The sequence below is a fragment of the Vitis riparia genome, chromosome 15, assembly GCF_004353265.1.
Source record: "Vitis riparia cultivar Riparia Gloire de Montpellier isolate 1030 chromosome 15, EGFV_Vit.rip_1.0, whole genome shotgun sequence".
Lineage (NCBI taxonomy): Eukaryota > Viridiplantae > Streptophyta > Magnoliopsida > Vitales > Vitaceae > Vitis > Vitis riparia.
This window is the reverse complement of record NC_048445.1, coordinates 21,471,185-21,487,755: the sequence shown is the minus strand read 5'-3', so window position 1 is coordinate 21,487,755 and position 16,571 is coordinate 21,471,185. Positions and strand designations below refer to the sequence as shown.

Here is a 16,571-nt window from a genome sequence, read left to right as displayed (position 1 = left end):
AATTGTAAGTTTGAACTATATGATGTTTATGCTAATGTCCAAAAACAAGTCTTCCATCAATTTGCCTTTTAGAGTTGGTACATAAGATAAGTGAGATTGCATTATTTCCTACAAAGTGAATTTATGTTGTACAAACCACAGGTATGGTCTTACTGAATTTGAGGAGTGCATGGTCTCATTGAAGGCACTCAATATCAGCACATATTCATTGGGAGGTGACAGAGAGAGCCATAATTTATGCTCATCTTATAAGTTACTTGACACTAGTTCAGGACATCATCATGACCAGCAATTTGGACTTGGCAATAAGATTGATAATTGTGGAGACAGCGGGACATCTGTCGATGAATGCTTTCTTTTACATTATGAAGCTTATAGAAGTGTGGACTTAGTTCGTCATAAATGTACAGTTTTCTTGAATGATGTTGAACTTCACTGCTATCCATATATATTTGGTTTGCTGGTTGGGTTTTATGATAAAATATCTGGCTATGGTACTTCTTCTGTTGGTGACAACCTTGTTAGCCCAATCGTGGATGTTCAAAATCCTGCACCTGTTTCTAGTTTTGGTTTCCAAAGGTTTGGATTCTCGAACTACTTTGAAACTGGATCCTCTGAGTGGGCAAGCATTCCTTTGAATAATTTTCCATTTGTTACAATTAAAAATTCTGGTTCTCTTGGTATCCTTGAGAGTTCACTTTTTTATGCAACACCTGAGTGGAGGAAAAATTTCAATTTGAGGGATAGAAATATCAAGAGGCCAAAATTCAGTATGAAGAAGGGATCTAGATCTTATAATGCACCAGCATTGAAGGAATCCAATTCATTTCTGTTGCATTTGAATCTCGGTGGAACCAAACTACATTTTCATGATTCCAAATGCATTGTTGGGAGTATTACAATGCCTATAACTAAATTTTCACTTTCCATTCATGGAGACTATTTGGATGTACTGTGTTCCAGTGAAGGTTTGATTCTCTCTTCATCTTGGTGGACCAAAAATTTTCATGAGTTTCTATGGGGCCCCTCATTACCAAATCTTTCTCCTATTCTAAACATACGCATGACTAAGGGCAATGCTGAATCCATAGGTTCTCATTCCAAACTAAGCATCGGCGTTCAACATGTATGCTGCATTCTACCACCTGAATATTTGGCCATTGTAATTGGTTACTTCTCATTGCCTGATTGGGGTTTAAATGCAAATAAGCAGCCTGTTTTTGGAAAGCACAAGCATATAAATAGAGAACCTGAAAGTGACTTTTTATTTAAGCTTGAGATAGTGGACTCCACTCTGATTTTACCTGTCAAAAGCAATGGCAGCCAATTTTTAAATCTTGACATTCAACAGTTATACTGTAGTTTCATGGATAAGAGCTGTTCTGGAGAAGTGCTGAGGGACATCCCACCTGAATGTTTGGTTCAAGCACATGAAGTTGCAGATAAAAGTTGCAGTTTAAATGTCTTTGGACGGGATTTATCCCTATCACTGCTGCTGTTCAAGGATGATGCCCATGATTTATTGATGTTTGGTCAAGATTCTGCACCTGGAAATATCACCTTTATTGCACCACTTAGTGTTGATGTATGGGTAAGAATACCATGGGAAAGTGAAACCTTAAATGGATTCTCTCCTGCTCCCATGTGTGTCATGGTGAGGGTCTGCAACTGTCAACTTATTGCTGAAGGTAGGATGGTTTCATAGGTCGCTTGGAGCTTAATATATTTTTCATTTGTTTGTTTTTTCTGTTTCTTACATGGACTAATGTTTCCTTTATGGGTCTTTGCTGCCAGATGGTTACATTTTTAGTGGATTTGAAGCACTGATAGATGTCATATTCCAGTTCTCCTCAATTGATGAGGAATCTAAATGTTTCACATCTGATGTGCTACAGTTTCTTCACTCAAAGAGGTCTCTAAGGGAAAGCAGGGCAGTTCCATCAAAAGCCTCAAACATGATGTTCACAGAAGCAAGATGTTTTGTGAATTCACTGTCTATAAAATTTTGTTGCTTGAAAGACCCCTCAATCTCTTTTGAACCAGTTGCTAAGGCTGATATGCAATTTGTGTTCTCTGCTTCTTTAAGAAATGAAATACCTTTAAGGTGGGATATTTGTTTCTCTTCTCTATCATTATACTCATTGCCGAATTGTCTCATGTTAGTACATTGTATCTCTGCTTCCCCCAACTCCTCAGTTCTTGACATGCATTTCTCAAGATTAGATCAGGGTGAAAATGAGCTTGATTTTGCTCTTGCTTCACTTAATATTTGGTTACATTTGTTCAAGTGGGCTGAGGTCATTGACCTTTTCAATTATTATGCTGGACAATTGGCTGAACCTTCAATGCAGGATTCATCTTCAGATGTTATAGCTTCAGGTCCACTGGATCCACTGATTGAAGACAAAGCTCCATTAGATCGAAGAAAAAATGTTGCAGTTTCTGTTTCCAAATATTCTGTTCCATCTCTGAGCATGTCGAGTTATTTTGTATCACAAACCATGAAGCAGAATACTATTCTAAATATGAAGTCTGATAATATTGCCATAACGTTTCATATTCCTGTGTGGGTCAGTGGAGAATCATTTAGCAAAATTCGGGAATCTGAGATTCAAGAGGAGAGACCCCTGAGTAGTTTGTCTGCCATAGTTGAAGGGGAGCATAGTAAATTTATTGAAGTTACATTGCAGAGCAGAAATAATGTACTCATTATTAATGGCAGTGATATAAAAGTGAAGTCTTGTTTGGAACAAATGAGTGGTTCGCTGCAGATATGTGAGGACAAGAGTGTCCACTCTTGGCCTTTCTTCCATTTATTTCAAGTAAATGTAGAGGCTGAAATTTGTAATAACCCAATGGAGCCTGTGCATGTCAAAACGGTGGTTCAATGTGATAATTTGGATGTATGGCTTTCACGTCAAGTTTTCCACTTCTGGCATGGTACAGGGTTCAAAATTCCTGAAGCAGGTTCTTCTCAGTTCACATTCAGTCATGTGTATTTTGAAGTCCAATTGAGGAAGCTCTCTCTCCTGCTAACTGATGAAAGGGTATGATTACTTTTTTGAATACTAAAGTTATAATTATTGTACTGGTATTTTCATAATTTCATTGCAATTGGTGATGTTTATTGATTGTTACATAGCTGCTGTGAATGACACTTTTTGAGTTGTGGGATAGGAATGTTTTCTTTCTTTATTTGTAGATATATAATGCTTTCTTTTCCTTTTCTACATCCTTTTTGTTATGTTATGTGCAGCTTCATAGCCCTAGTTGGTTCCATACTAACCCTATTCACTTGGAGAATGTATATGTGTTGAACTACTAATTTTCCTAAAAGCTTAATCTTGTAGGATTTGGGTTCAATATGCATATCATACACTCTAACATCCTACCTCACATGTAGCCTCCATTTTTGGGCTTACATGTGGGCATAATAAATTGAGCAAATAAACATGCAGTGGTGAGGTTCGAACACAGGACCTCCCACCAAACGAAACTTTGATACAATGTTGAACTACCAATTTTCCTAAAAGCTTGAACTTGTGGGATTTGGATTCAATATGCATATCATTTACTCTAACAATATGGATGACCAAATGCCAAAGTATACTGTCTTGTGTTCTGTTCTCTCTTTCTGTCTTGGAACACCATGGAACCTGTGTCATCCATGGGCATACCTCAAGTTTGGGGAAACCACATAAAATTTTTATATCCTCTATTTTATCTTTGTTTGCTCTAATAATACATCTTGCAAGTGGAGTACAAGGACTACTTTAGTAGTGAACATTTTGGGAAAAGATAAACCACAAAGAAGAGCTAATATATCTTGCAAGCGGAGCAAAAGGACCACTGAGAATTGGACATTTTGAGAAAAGATAAATCAACAAAACCAATAATAATTTTGTCAATCACATTTCTCCGGGTACTAAGCAATCCCAGCAATCTCAAATAAGCTGTGCCACTATCTTAAAGCAACTGGGCAATAGAGTAACTGTCTCACCAAATCCCTTTAAAAGAACAAAATGCTCAAGGCTAAGGGCAGTAATAGGCCTCCTTCATTGCAACATGGATCTTGAGGATACTTTTAGATTTCCTGCTCCTTGTACATCTCTTATGCATTGGAGTTATGCCCCCTTAAGATAGGTGCCTCTTATTTAATATACAATTTATATTTGCTTGTTAAAACAGGATGTCAATGAAAAATAAACCTGATAGATTCAGTAACCAAAATCTCATCAGGAAAGACGGTGAAAAATAAATATTAAAGATGACATGAGCAAACAGAGGCCTTTGACTTCCTGGTCATACAAGGTAAGGTGGAAATTAAAGTTCTACAGGAAAAGAAGACAAAGATTGATCTGTAATAGAGTGACCCTGCAAAACCTTCAATTCCATCCATTATTGTTACGATAGTAGGTGTGATGGGATCAAGGCTGAGCCTTCTCACACCCCACACACACACACACAAAGAAAAGAAAAGAAAAGAAAAGAAAAGAAAGCAACAACAACAACAATGTTAGGACCATTAAATTCAATTTGATGGTTTTATGTTGGAAATGGAGATTGATGAAGTGTGGTGACAATTTTCCTTTAAATGTCAATTATATATCTGTCTTATTTACTCTTTACAAATTTTTGGGATCAAAATATTGTGTGTAAAACAGTTGTGTGATTTCAATCAACATTTGTTTTATTACAAATTTCAGGCGTTGAAATATTTGTGCTTCATCATTAATTCTATAGCTCTTTATATGCAAACTCACAGTTGGCTAATAAATAGCCCATTTCTTGCATATATTGTGTCATAATAGTTTTACCTCTTTGTATTGTTCTAGTGGAGCTGCAACGGACCATTACTAGAAATCCTTACAAGGAATCTAAGGTTGCAGGCCAGCATAACCGAAGAGAACATGGATGGCTCTATCACTGGGGACCTTCAAGTGAACTACAACAATATTCACAAGGTAAATTAATTAAGGAAATATCATTGTCCTTTTTAAGTTCTTCCATGTCTGAGCATTCTTCTAATGGTTTTATTGCTTGCTTTTAATCATTATAGGTCTTGTGGGAGCCCTTTGTAGAGCCGTGGATGTTTCAGATAGACATGATCAGAAGCCATAGAAAAAGTTCAGTGCTGAACAGCTTTATCACAACAGATATCAATCTCAAATCAACAGCCCAGCTTAACTTGAATTTTACAGAATCCCTTGTTGAGGTATATAATTATCTATTGCTTGCTTTAAAGATCACCTTCCTACTTCAACATTTAGCTGAGAGAACATGTGAACATCCCATGGAAATTGAATGGCTTAATTGTGCCTTGCATGACATTCAAATGTAAAAAATCCATAATCCTATATGGGCTGATTGTAGAAAAGTGTGACCACCTAAAAAATGGTGGTACAAGATTTCTTCTCAAGAAAACCTAAAATTGAGCATATATGTTATGGAGAGAATAAAATTAATTTCTTTTCATTTCAATTAAATTGTTTGTACTCTCTTTTCCATTGATGATTCCACAATACAACTAGATTCTATATGGGCAACTTATCTTTGGTTTCTCTATACTCTTTAAGTGCAGCATCAGCTTATTGTTTTTAATGAACTGTTACAATAAGCAATCTACTTACTTCATAATTGTTTCTTCAAAGGCTCTTTTCAGGGTAATAGAGATGATTAAGGATGCTTGGGGTCTGATTGGATTGAATGATCTTCCTGAAAGCAACAGATTCCTAAACCGCCAGATTGGTGAAAATGAATGTATAGGAAGATATGTTCCATACATACTTCAAAATTTGACTTCCTTGCCCTTAGTATTCCATGTCTACCAAGACCTAGTTAATGCAGATGATTCTGATGTCCCAGCAATGAATGATGGAAAATTTGTCCAACCTGGACATTCCGTTCCAATTTATATCAATGAAACTCCTGAGGAACAAATGCTTCGTTTTCGACCAGTTCACTCTTCAGATCGACTCAACGAGAAGCAATCACATGGGGTTGCTCATCATTTTATTACTATTCAACTCGATGGAACATCTGTGCCTTCCAACCCCCTTTCAATGGATCTCGTTGGTCTCACCTACTTCGAGGTGGATTTTTCAAAAGCATCGCATAAGACAGAAATAAATACAATTGGGAGTTCTTCAAAATACAATAAAATCATTGAAGAAAACCATGAGAGAGATGCAAATAGTGGCTTTGTTGTTCCTGTTGTGTTTGATGTTTCAATACAGCGATATAGCAAATTGGTACGACTGTACTCAACGGTATGTAGAGATTGAATTAATGTTTGTTGTGATTCTTAATGCTATCTAGCTTCCCCTTACACAATGTTTTTAGGTCATACTCATGAATGCAACCTCAAAGGCCTTGGAACTACGGTTTGATATTCCATTTGGCGTATCTCCAAAGGTATTCAAAGAAAGAGTTGCTTCATTCTTAGAATTCTTCACCGAAGGCTCTTATTCTACCATTTTAACTTCACACTTATCTTGTCATTTCAGATCCTAGATCCCATATATCCTGGTCAGGAATTTCCACTACCTTTACATTTGGCTGAATCTGGTCGAATTAGGTGGCGTCCACTTGGAAGCACTTACCTGTGGAGTGAAGCTTATAAACTCTCAGATATTCTTTCACAGGAAAACAGGATTGCTTTTTTGAGATCCTTTGTTTGCTATCCATCTCATCCAAGTAATGATCCATTTCGATGTTGCCTATCAGTTCAAGATGTCTGCCTGCCTTCATTTGGCAGGGCAAAGAAGGGTTCATATCTTCATACCAAAGATACTGTGAAACGATCAGTTGAAAGTGGCAGTCAAATTCTGCACAATCAGGACAAGTCAAAGAAGCGGTTAATTCACCAAATTACGCTAAGCACACCATTAATAGTTAACAACTATCTTCCAGAGGCAGCATCATTGACGATTGAAAGTGGTGGAGTTACTCGTAGTGCATTGCTTTCAGAGGTTTGTAACATGTTTCTAATTTGAAATGTCCGAATCTGGGGGAAGTTTTCTGCCTCTTTGGTTCTTAATTTTTACTGAAGTTGGTGGCATAGATACTCAGTAACTAATCTCTTGCCAATTTTTAGGTGGAAACTTCTTTTTTTCATATTGACTCTTCGCAAGACCTGGGAATGGTGTTTCATATGCATGGATTCAAGCCTTCAGTGATGAAATTCCCACGCACAGAAACGTTCACTGCAATGGCTAAGTTCAGTGGAACCAAGTTTTCTTTATCTGAGACCATGATTCTTGATCCTGATTTATCTAATGGTAATACAGTCTATACAGATACCTAGTGGTTTTTTGCTTTACCTGACTATATTTTGTATTAATTTGTAAAAGCGTGAATGCGCATTTTTGTAGGTCCTACATACCTTACTGTGGAAAAGGTGATGGATGCATTTTCTGGTGCTCGGGAACTCTGCATCTTTGTTCCCTTTTTGTTATACAATTGCACTGGTTTCTCACTTATTGTTTCAGATTCTGCCAATGAAATGAAAGGAAATGATTGCACCATTCCTTCCTGTTATACTTTGGTTGAACGGGAAGTACATATAGGCAGGAAAGATGGTCTCAGTCTTCTTTCTTCTGACATGGATGCATCTACCACAACCCCAGTTATTGCCAGTCTGAGAAATTCTTCCTCAAAAGAGCACATCATCTCAACAAGGAAGAACGTTGACACAGATTCACAGAGATTTCAGAGCAAACCTATGATTTCATCTGGTTCTTCTACAATTATTCATGAGCAATCAGACAAACTTGATTCTGGGAAGGTTAAGGCATGCATGTATTCACCTAACCCCAATCCCTCTGAAAGTGAGACTATGGTTAGAGTAAGAAGGTCTGAATGTTTGGTGGAGAATACACTAAACTCTTCATGGTCAAGCCCATTTTCTCTTGTTCCACCAAGTGGTTCATGTAGTGTTCTTGTTCCTCAACCATCTACAAATGCTGCATTTATATTATCTGTGACATCAAGTGCGGTTGATGGGCCATTTGCTGGGAGGACTAGAGCCATCACTTTCCAACCCAGGTAACATCATTGCAATGAAGCTAATTACCTTAATTCATTATAATATACTGTACATTTCTTTTTAATAGTGATTCTCACCTATTGATGTATCTTAACACTTAATCTTTGTAGATATGTTATTAGTAATGCATGCAGCAAGGATCTATGTTATAAGCAGAAGGGAACTGATTTTGTTTCTTATTTGGGTGTTGGACAACATTCTCACCTTCACTGGACAGATACATCAAGGTAACTTCCCTAATTAGGATGTTATAATCTCAAAACATGAACATAATCTCAAACTTATGGAGCTGTAAACAAATGCAAATTACACATTCAAAAGCAAATAAATTGAACATTTGTAACTGCTGGAACTGGTGGTGTATAGTAGGGAAGGTTCCTTGTTGAGAAGTGTTTAACAGGCTATAATATTCTTTGGGAGAATGCATTGATCACCTTTCCACTAAGGCCTTGTTTGGCTCTCATAATATAAGGAACAGGAATTGAATGCTTTGGGCTATTTACTCCAGGAATTGGTAGCTCAACGATTAGAAATGCCCATTTCAATGTTAGAAAACACTAAGAATGTGAATAGGAAATTGTTTCTATTCTTATTCCTTTGTTTAGAAATCTAAATTTATTTAAATAGTCAATACTGTCCATTATAACTAAGGATTAAAATAAACAACTATTTTCAAGTTTTTAAACATAAGCTAGAGATATAACAACAAGCTTAAGAGCTGAAGCCTAATCAGAATAGAATTATATGATCTTATCTACTTTAGTTAATAAAATATTTATAAAGAATGAATAGTTATAAAATATATAGTTTTACTTATCATGTAATATTGAAAAAATGAAATAAAAATGTAGAATTGCATTGACATTTTTGTTGAAGTATGTATTCAACCCTAAGGTTAAAAATTGATAGTCATGGTGTCCTAGAAAAATGAAATTGCTATTAAAAATGACATTCAAATAACTCTCTTCTTGTCTCTTCTCATCTTTCCTCTCACCTTTTTACAGGATGATAGCAGTATACATTTGTTATTAAAGATTGATGAAAAGTAAAAGGAAGGGTACGCATGGTATTTTTATTTATTGTAAAGAACGGAATTGTAATGGGTGTTGATGGTGCAACGGAAGATTTGTTTCGAAACGAAACAAAAAAAAACCTCCAAAAGAAACACAAAGATTGCAATAGGACCTGAAAAATTAGGGAATAATTCTGAAAATATATGGAACTCCTCTAATAATTATAATCAGCCTTTAAATAGTATTTGTAATGTAAAAATAAAGAAAATAACTGAAATAGGAAACTTAAAATAGGAAATTAATGATGAACCTAAAATAGAAACTAATGATATAGGATACTAATGATGAACCGTAAATAGAAACTAATATTGTAGGAAACTAATGATGATTGTCTATTGCATCAATCCCCTCCACTTGAAGAAAACTCGTCCTTGAGTTTTGTGGCTGCAAAGAAAACTCATCCAAGGGAAGCATTCAAAGATATTAGCAATGTTGAAAGTATTAGAAATGTTCATATTAGCTAGAAGATCAATCTTGTAAGCATTATCTCCAATCTTTTGAAGGACGCGGAAATGACCAATTTTCTTGTCTTTAAGCTTATTGTACGTGCCAATAGGAAAACAATTTTTGCATAAATGGAACATCACTAGATCACCTTCATTGAACAACTTAAGGCACTAATGTCGGTCTGAAGCAGTTTTGTAACAAAGATTAACCTCTTCTAAATTCTTCTTCACTTGTTGATAAATCTGTTGAATAGGCTCTGCAAACTCCTCAGTGTTAGGATTGACATCATGAGAAAGGGGAAGACGAATCAAATCCGTTGTATGCCTTGGAACACTAGTGTAGACAACTTAAAAAGGGGTCTTCTTGGTAGAACGATTAGGCATACTATTAAAAGCCAACTCAATTTGTGGAAGGGCAGCATCCCATTGCTTCGGTTTATCTCCACTAACAGATAGTATCATATTGCCAAGAGTGCGATTAGCCACTTTAGTTTGCCCATCGGTCTAGGGATGGCTCATGTTACTATACTGCAAAGAAGTGTGAAGTTATCGAACGAGGAACACCATGCAGGCAAACAATTTCACAGAAAAATAAATCGGCCACATTAGAAGCATATGAAGCCTTTTTACAAGGAAGGAAGTGAACCATCTTAGAAAATCGATCAACTACAACCAAAACAGAATCAACTCCATGTTGAGTTCTTAGGAGGCCAAGAACAAAATCCATAGTTAAATCTTGCTAAATCATCTCTAGAATAGGTAAAGGAATACAAAGACCAGTATTTTGAACCTGTCCCTTGGCTTTTTGACACACTGGCCAACTTTGAATGAAACGCCCAACATCCCATTTGAGCTAAGGCAAATAAAATCTCTCTTCTACCAAGCTGATTGTTTTATCCCAACCAACATGTCCTCCTAGCCCTCCATCATGCAATTCTCTAATCAAATGTTCACGCAAAGAAGAACGAGGGATACATAATTGTGTACCTCAAAATAAAAATTCATCCTGAATAAGGAAGTCAGTAACAAACTCCTTATTGTTGCATCACGCTCATATGCCACCAAAATCCTCATCAACGGCATAAGTATCCTTCAAATAATCAAACCCCACCACCTCAATACTAATTGTAGCTAGTAAAGAGGCTCGTCGACTCAATGCATTAGCTACGTTATTCTATTGGTCAGACTTATATTTGATAACAAAAGTGAACTTCTGTAAAAAGGCAATCCATCAGGCATGCATTTGATTAATCGTCTTTTGAGAATTGATGAGCTTTAAAGCTTGATGATCTGTAAATAGTACAAACTCTCAATGAAACAAATAATGCTCCCAATCCTTTTGATGGTTGGAGTTTGTTTATAGAGGATGATGAAGGTATTGGTTGAGAGGAAGACTTTCCTGATCAGGTTGGAAGGCGAGCAAGGAGGCGAATGGTGCTCGATAACAAAGAGAAGTAGAGGCTCTGTTTTCGCATTAGGTTTTGAAAGGGAAGCTGTTGGGTGGTTGGTTGATTATTTGACGAAAGCTTTAACTTTGAAGAGTCATATGGGGTTCAACAAAAAATTCAGAGGAAAAAGCAGGGTGCATCTGATGGAAGTTGGCTTCAACAACCATGGAAGGTTTATTAGGATCTCGGAGTTTATTACCAACAAAAAGCCTTCCATTCTGATCATTCCTGAGGGTGACAAGGGCAGAGGTTGGGAGAATATAAAAAATGCGTTATTGTCTCTGTTGATGGCCCCTTATCCGAATGTAACAGAAAAGGGAAGGAATATAAGAGGGGAAAGCTGGCCTCACAAGTACGAAGGATCGATGCACAGATCATTTGCGAAGGTAGTCAGTGATGAAGGACCAAGAGGAGGTGGTCTAGTCCCAATTGGGAGATGGGCACGAGCTGTGGTGTGTGAAAGCAAGTTTGACAGGGAGAATTGGGCTGAGGTTGGAAGATCAGTGGCGAGAAGCTTAGGGAAGAAAGGCGTTGTAACGGTAGTACCCATTTCAGATAGAAATGGTGTTTTCTTTGTTGAAACAATCGAGGAAGCCATATTTCTCCATGATTTGAGGATGATAAAGGTTGGGGAAAGGAACTTCATCCAGTTGCGAAGATGGTCGCCGAAGGAGAACGCGGAAATAGACGGGAAGTTTAGAGAAGGCTGGATCGAATTAAGGGGGCTGCCATTTCACCTATGGTCGGAGGTACACCTGAAGAAGATTGTGGAACAATGGGGGACAGTAAATGAAATCGATTGGCGCACGTTGAAGCTGTTCGATCTCAGAAGGGAGAGGTTAAAGATCACAATGAGGGATAGGGCAATCCTTCCAGCTCTGATAGAAGTGTCTGATGGGGATTGGGTGTTTACAGTCGTCGTCGTAGTGATCGGAGATGAAGAAAGAAGGAGAGGTGGCGAAAAAGGTGAGTCGACTCGGGTGGCTGTCGCTTCTCACTCGGGGACAGGTGGAGGAAGACGAGGGGAGAGTGGAAGATCAACGGCGGAAGAGAGATAACGTGTCGGGGAAGACAGCAGACAAAGAAAGGAGGGAGAAAAGGGTAAGGCCATGCTTACCTCAGCCGGCAAATGTGACAAGGGCTACCAACTCCCGTCTCAGTCGTGTTTGAAAACAGATGGGATGGACGGGATCGAAGTAGCAGGAGAAAAGTGGGCCGGAGAAGACGAAGATATCAACGATGTGGGCTGTCGGGCCTGTGAGAGGAGGGCCCAGTCGCTGGCAAGGCCTGGGCTAAAAGTAGATTCAACGGGCTGCAAGCTTAAAGGCCCAATGGGGTTGGGCCTAAGCCCAGAAGGGTTCACTCCATTTGAGTCTGGGGCTCCGTTACGCAAGGAAGAAGACTCGTCTTCTGCAAACAAGAAGGGGAAATCAGACCCCGGACTCCTCGAGGTCCAGTCGAGCAGGATAGCGAAGAAGAAGGCGATGCAAGGTTCAAGGAAGCTGTGGGCAACTTTCTTTCCCCCAAGCTCAGAGCACCGACGGGGATTACGGTGCAGCAGCGAGCCATTTTGCGCGGAAAAAACAAGGTGGATAGTGAAGAGGACTTAAGGGCAGAAGATTCAGGTGCCGAATCTCAGGCGAAAAGAGATTTAAGTGCAAGCTCTCTTTTTTCTCCTCGATTTCCAAGGATTCACAAGAAAAATTTAGGGGAAAGGGCTTCGGAGCCGAGAGAGGAAGGGATTTCGAACAAAGCTTCATCTGATGAAGATATGGAAGGATTTTTGGGCCGAGTGGGGTCTGTTCCTCGTGGCTCAGCAGCCATGGTTATGCCTTCTTCGCCAGAAACCAGAGGTAAAGGGCCTAACTTGTTGGGGAATTGTGGTTCGATGGTTGTGGAGTCTTTGGAGGTAACTCCTTCACTTTTTCAGTCTTCACAGCAACTTATTCCCTCTTCTAGTGGCTTCACTAATTCCCTCTTGAACCCTTCCGTCCCCATTCTGAGTCCTTCTACCCCTATTCTTCCCGTTTCAGTTTCTCAATCTTTGGCTCCTACGGAAAACCGAGTAAATTCCAAATCTTTTTTCAAAAGAGTCAACGATGCTTTCAAAGGTCAAAATCCTGTTGATATCCCTATTTCAGAAATGGAGGTGACCCAGCCTGCTTGTCCAACCAGATGTGCGAGAGCGTCAACCCTCTCTCAGTTTCCAGTCAGGCTGCAGTTATCTGGGAGCCTGTGCGGGCTCTCCTCCAGGCGAGTTCCAAATAGAAGGACTATCCCTAGGAAAATGGCAAAAGTACGTGAGGTTTTAAAGTCTCTGGATATCAAGGTATATTCCAGGAGGAAGAGCAGATGCTCTACAGGATTGTGAGACCAACTGGATTTGGTCCGGGATCAGGGTCAGAGAGTTTTATATGAAGATAGTCAGTTGGAATACCAGGGGTTTGGGTTCTAAGAAAAAGAGAAGGGTGGTTAAGGATTTTCTGAGATCAGAAAAGCCGGATGTAGTGATGATTCAGGAATCTAAAAAGGAGGAGTGTGACAGAAGGTTTGTGGGTAGTGTTTGGTCAGCCAGAAATAAAGATTGGGCAGCCCTTCCGGCAAGTGGGGCTTCGGGTGGGATTTTGGTAATATGGGACTCTAAAAAGTTGCGTAAGGAGGAGGTAGTGTTAGGCTCATTTTCGGTCTCAATCAAGTTCGCGTTGGATGGATGCGAATCTTTGTGGTTATCTGCAGTTTATGGCCCAAACAACTCAGCTCTAAGGAAGGATTTTTGGGTGGAGCTTTCAGACATTGTTGGGCTCTCTCATCCGCGTTGGTGTGTGGGCGGTGATTTTAATGTTATAAGGAGAAGTTCAGAAAAATTGGGTGGTTCTAGATTAACTCCAAGCATGAAGGATTTTGATGACTTCATAAGAGATTGCGAATTGATAGATTCACCTTTAAGGAGCGCATCATATACTTGGTCAAACATGCAAGAGAATCCAGTATGCAAGAGATTAGATCGCTTCTTGTACTCAAATGAGTGGGAACAAGTATTTCCTCAAAGTCTTCAAGGAGTACTGCCAAGGTGGACTTCGGATCATTGGCCGATTGTTTTGGAAACCAATCCATTCAAGTGGGGTCCAACGCCTTTCAGGTTTGAGAATATGTGGTTGCAACATTCTAGTTTTAAGGAGAATTTTGGAAGATGGTGGAGAGAGTTTCAAGGAAATGGGTGGGAAGGACACAAGTTCATGAGGAAATTACAGTTCGTTAAAGCCAAATTGAAAGAGTGGAATAAGACTTCTTTTGGAGAGATAAGTAAAAAGAAAAAAGATATATTATCTGTCTTAGCTAACTTTGATTCCTTGGAGCAAGAAGGGGGACTATCCCATGAACTTTTAGTCCAAAGAGCTTTAAGAAAAGGGGAGCTAGAGGAGTTGATTTTGAGAGAAGAAATACATTGGAGACAAAAAGCTAGGGTGAAATGGGTAAAAGAAGGGGATTGCAACTCAAAATTTTTTCATAAGGTGGCCAATGGCAGGCGAAATAGGAAATTTATCAAGGAGTTGGAGAATGAAAGTGGTCTAATGTTGAATAATCCAGAGAGTATAAAAGAGGAGATCCTAAGGTATTTCGAAAAGCTTTACGCGAGTCCTTCTGGAGAATCGTGGAGAGTGGAAGGCTTAGATTGGTCCCCTATTTCTGGTGAGAATGCGTCTAGATTGGAATCCCCCTTTACTGAAGAAGAGATTTATAAGGCCATTTTTCAAATGGATAGGGATAAGGCTCCTGGGCCGGATGGCTTTACCATTGCAGTGTTTCAAGACTGTTGGGAAGTGATAAAGGAGGATATAGTGAGAGTGTTTGCAGAATTCCATAGGAGTGGAATTATCAATCAGAGCACTAACGCTTCCTTTATAGTTTTGTTACCCAAAAAAAGCATGTCAAGGAGAATCTCAGACTTTAGACCCATTAGCTTGATCACTAGTCTTTACAAGATAATAGCCAAAGTGTTAGCAGGGCGACTAAGAGGAGTACTTCACGAGACTATCCATTCCACTCAAGGAGCCTTCGTGCAAGGGAGACAAATTTTGGATGCAGTTCTCATAGCCAATGAGATAGTGGATGAGAAAAGAAGAACAGGGGAGGAAGGAGTTGTATTTAAAATTGACTTTGAAAAGGCCTATGACCATGTGAGTTGGGATTTTTGGATCATGTGTTGGAGATGAAAGGGTTTAGTCTTAGATGGAGGAAATGGATGAGAGGTTGCTTATCCTCGGTTTCTTATGCAGTCCTAGTGAACGGTAATGCGAAAGGGTGGGTTAAGGCATCTAGAGGTTTAAGACAAGGCGACCCTTTATCACCTTTTTTGTTCACTATAGTGGCAGATGTATTGAGTAGGATGTTATTGAAAGCTGAGGAGAGAAACGTCTTGGAAGGATTCAGGGTGGGTAGGAACAGAACAAGGGTATCCCATTTACAATTTGCAGATGATACCATTTTCTTCTCCAGTACTCGAGAAGAGGATATGATGACGCTTAAGAATGTTCTGCTAGTGTTTGGATATATATCTGGTTTGAAAGTTAATCTTGATAAAAGCAACATCTATGGCATTAATATTGAACAGAATCACCTTTCTAGGCTGGCCGAGATGCTTGACTGCAAGGCTTCTGGGTGGCCTATACTTTACCTAGGTCTTCCTCTGGGAGGGAATCCTAAGGCGAGTGGCTTTTGGGATCCTGTGATTGAGAGGATATCAAGGAGATTAGATGGATGGCAGAAGGCGTATTTATCTTTGGAGGTAGGATAACTCTCATTCAATCTTGTCTAACCCATATGCCTTGTTACTTTCTCTCCCTTTTTAAGATTCCCGCTTCTGTGGCAGCAAAAATTGAGAGAATGCAAAGAGAATTTCTTTGGTCAGGCGTAGGGGAAGGCAAAAGAGACCATTTGGTTAATTGGGACGTTGTGTGCAAACCGAAGTCGAGAGGGGGTTTGGGTTTCGGAAAGATTTCTATGAGGAATGTCGCTCTTTTAGGGAAGTGGTTGTGGAGATATCCTAGGGAGGGTTCTGCTCTGTGGCATCAGGTTATCTTAAGCATTTATGGTTCTCACTCCAATGGCTGGGATGTCAACAATATTGTTAGATGGTCTCATCGTTGTCCTTGGAAGGCCATTGCACTAGTCTTCCAAGAGTTTTCCAAATTTACTCGGTTTGTGGTAGGGGACGGGGATAGAATTCGGTTCTGGGATGACTTGTGGTGGGGGGATCAACCTTTGGGAATACAATATCCAAGATTACTTAGCGTAGTCACGGATAAAAATGTTCCTATTTCATCAATTCTTGGATATTCCCGTCCTTTCTCTTGGAATTTCAACTTTCGCCGAAATCTTACTGATCCTGAGATAGAAGATTTAGAAAGCCTTATGCGGTCTCTTGATCGTCTACACATATCTCCTTCGGTTCCAGATAAGAGATCATGGTCCTTATCTCCTTCAGGTCTCTTCACAGTCAAATCTTTCTTTCTGGCCTTATCCCAATATTCTGAGTCGCCTCCAGTGTTCCCTACTA

The 16,571-nt window shown here is 39.2% G+C and overlaps 1 protein-coding gene across 2 annotated transcripts in view; it reads left to right on the top strand.

The window, feature by feature from the left end:
- The window catches only part of LOC117932118, a 126,395-nt gene that overhangs the window by 97,880 nt on the left and 11,944 nt on the right, over positions 1–16,571 (top strand). For both annotated transcript variants that reach the window (XM_034853171.1, XM_034853170.1), the window contains 10 exons: positions 142–1,688; positions 1,795–3,047; positions 4,836–4,964; positions 5,060–5,215; positions 5,652–6,269; positions 6,343–6,414; positions 6,507–6,971; positions 7,097–7,280; positions 7,374–8,046; positions 8,158–8,274. In XM_034853171.1, the coding sequence (XP_034709062.1) occupies positions 142–1,688; positions 1,795–3,047; positions 4,836–4,964; positions 5,060–5,215; positions 5,652–6,269; positions 6,343–6,414; positions 6,507–6,971; positions 7,097–7,280; positions 7,374–8,046; positions 8,158–8,274 (5,214 nt within the window). The remainder of the gene's footprint in view (positions 1–141; positions 1,689–1,794; positions 3,048–4,835; positions 4,965–5,059; positions 5,216–5,651; positions 6,270–6,342; positions 6,415–6,506; positions 6,972–7,096; positions 7,281–7,373; positions 8,047–8,157; positions 8,275–16,571) is intronic.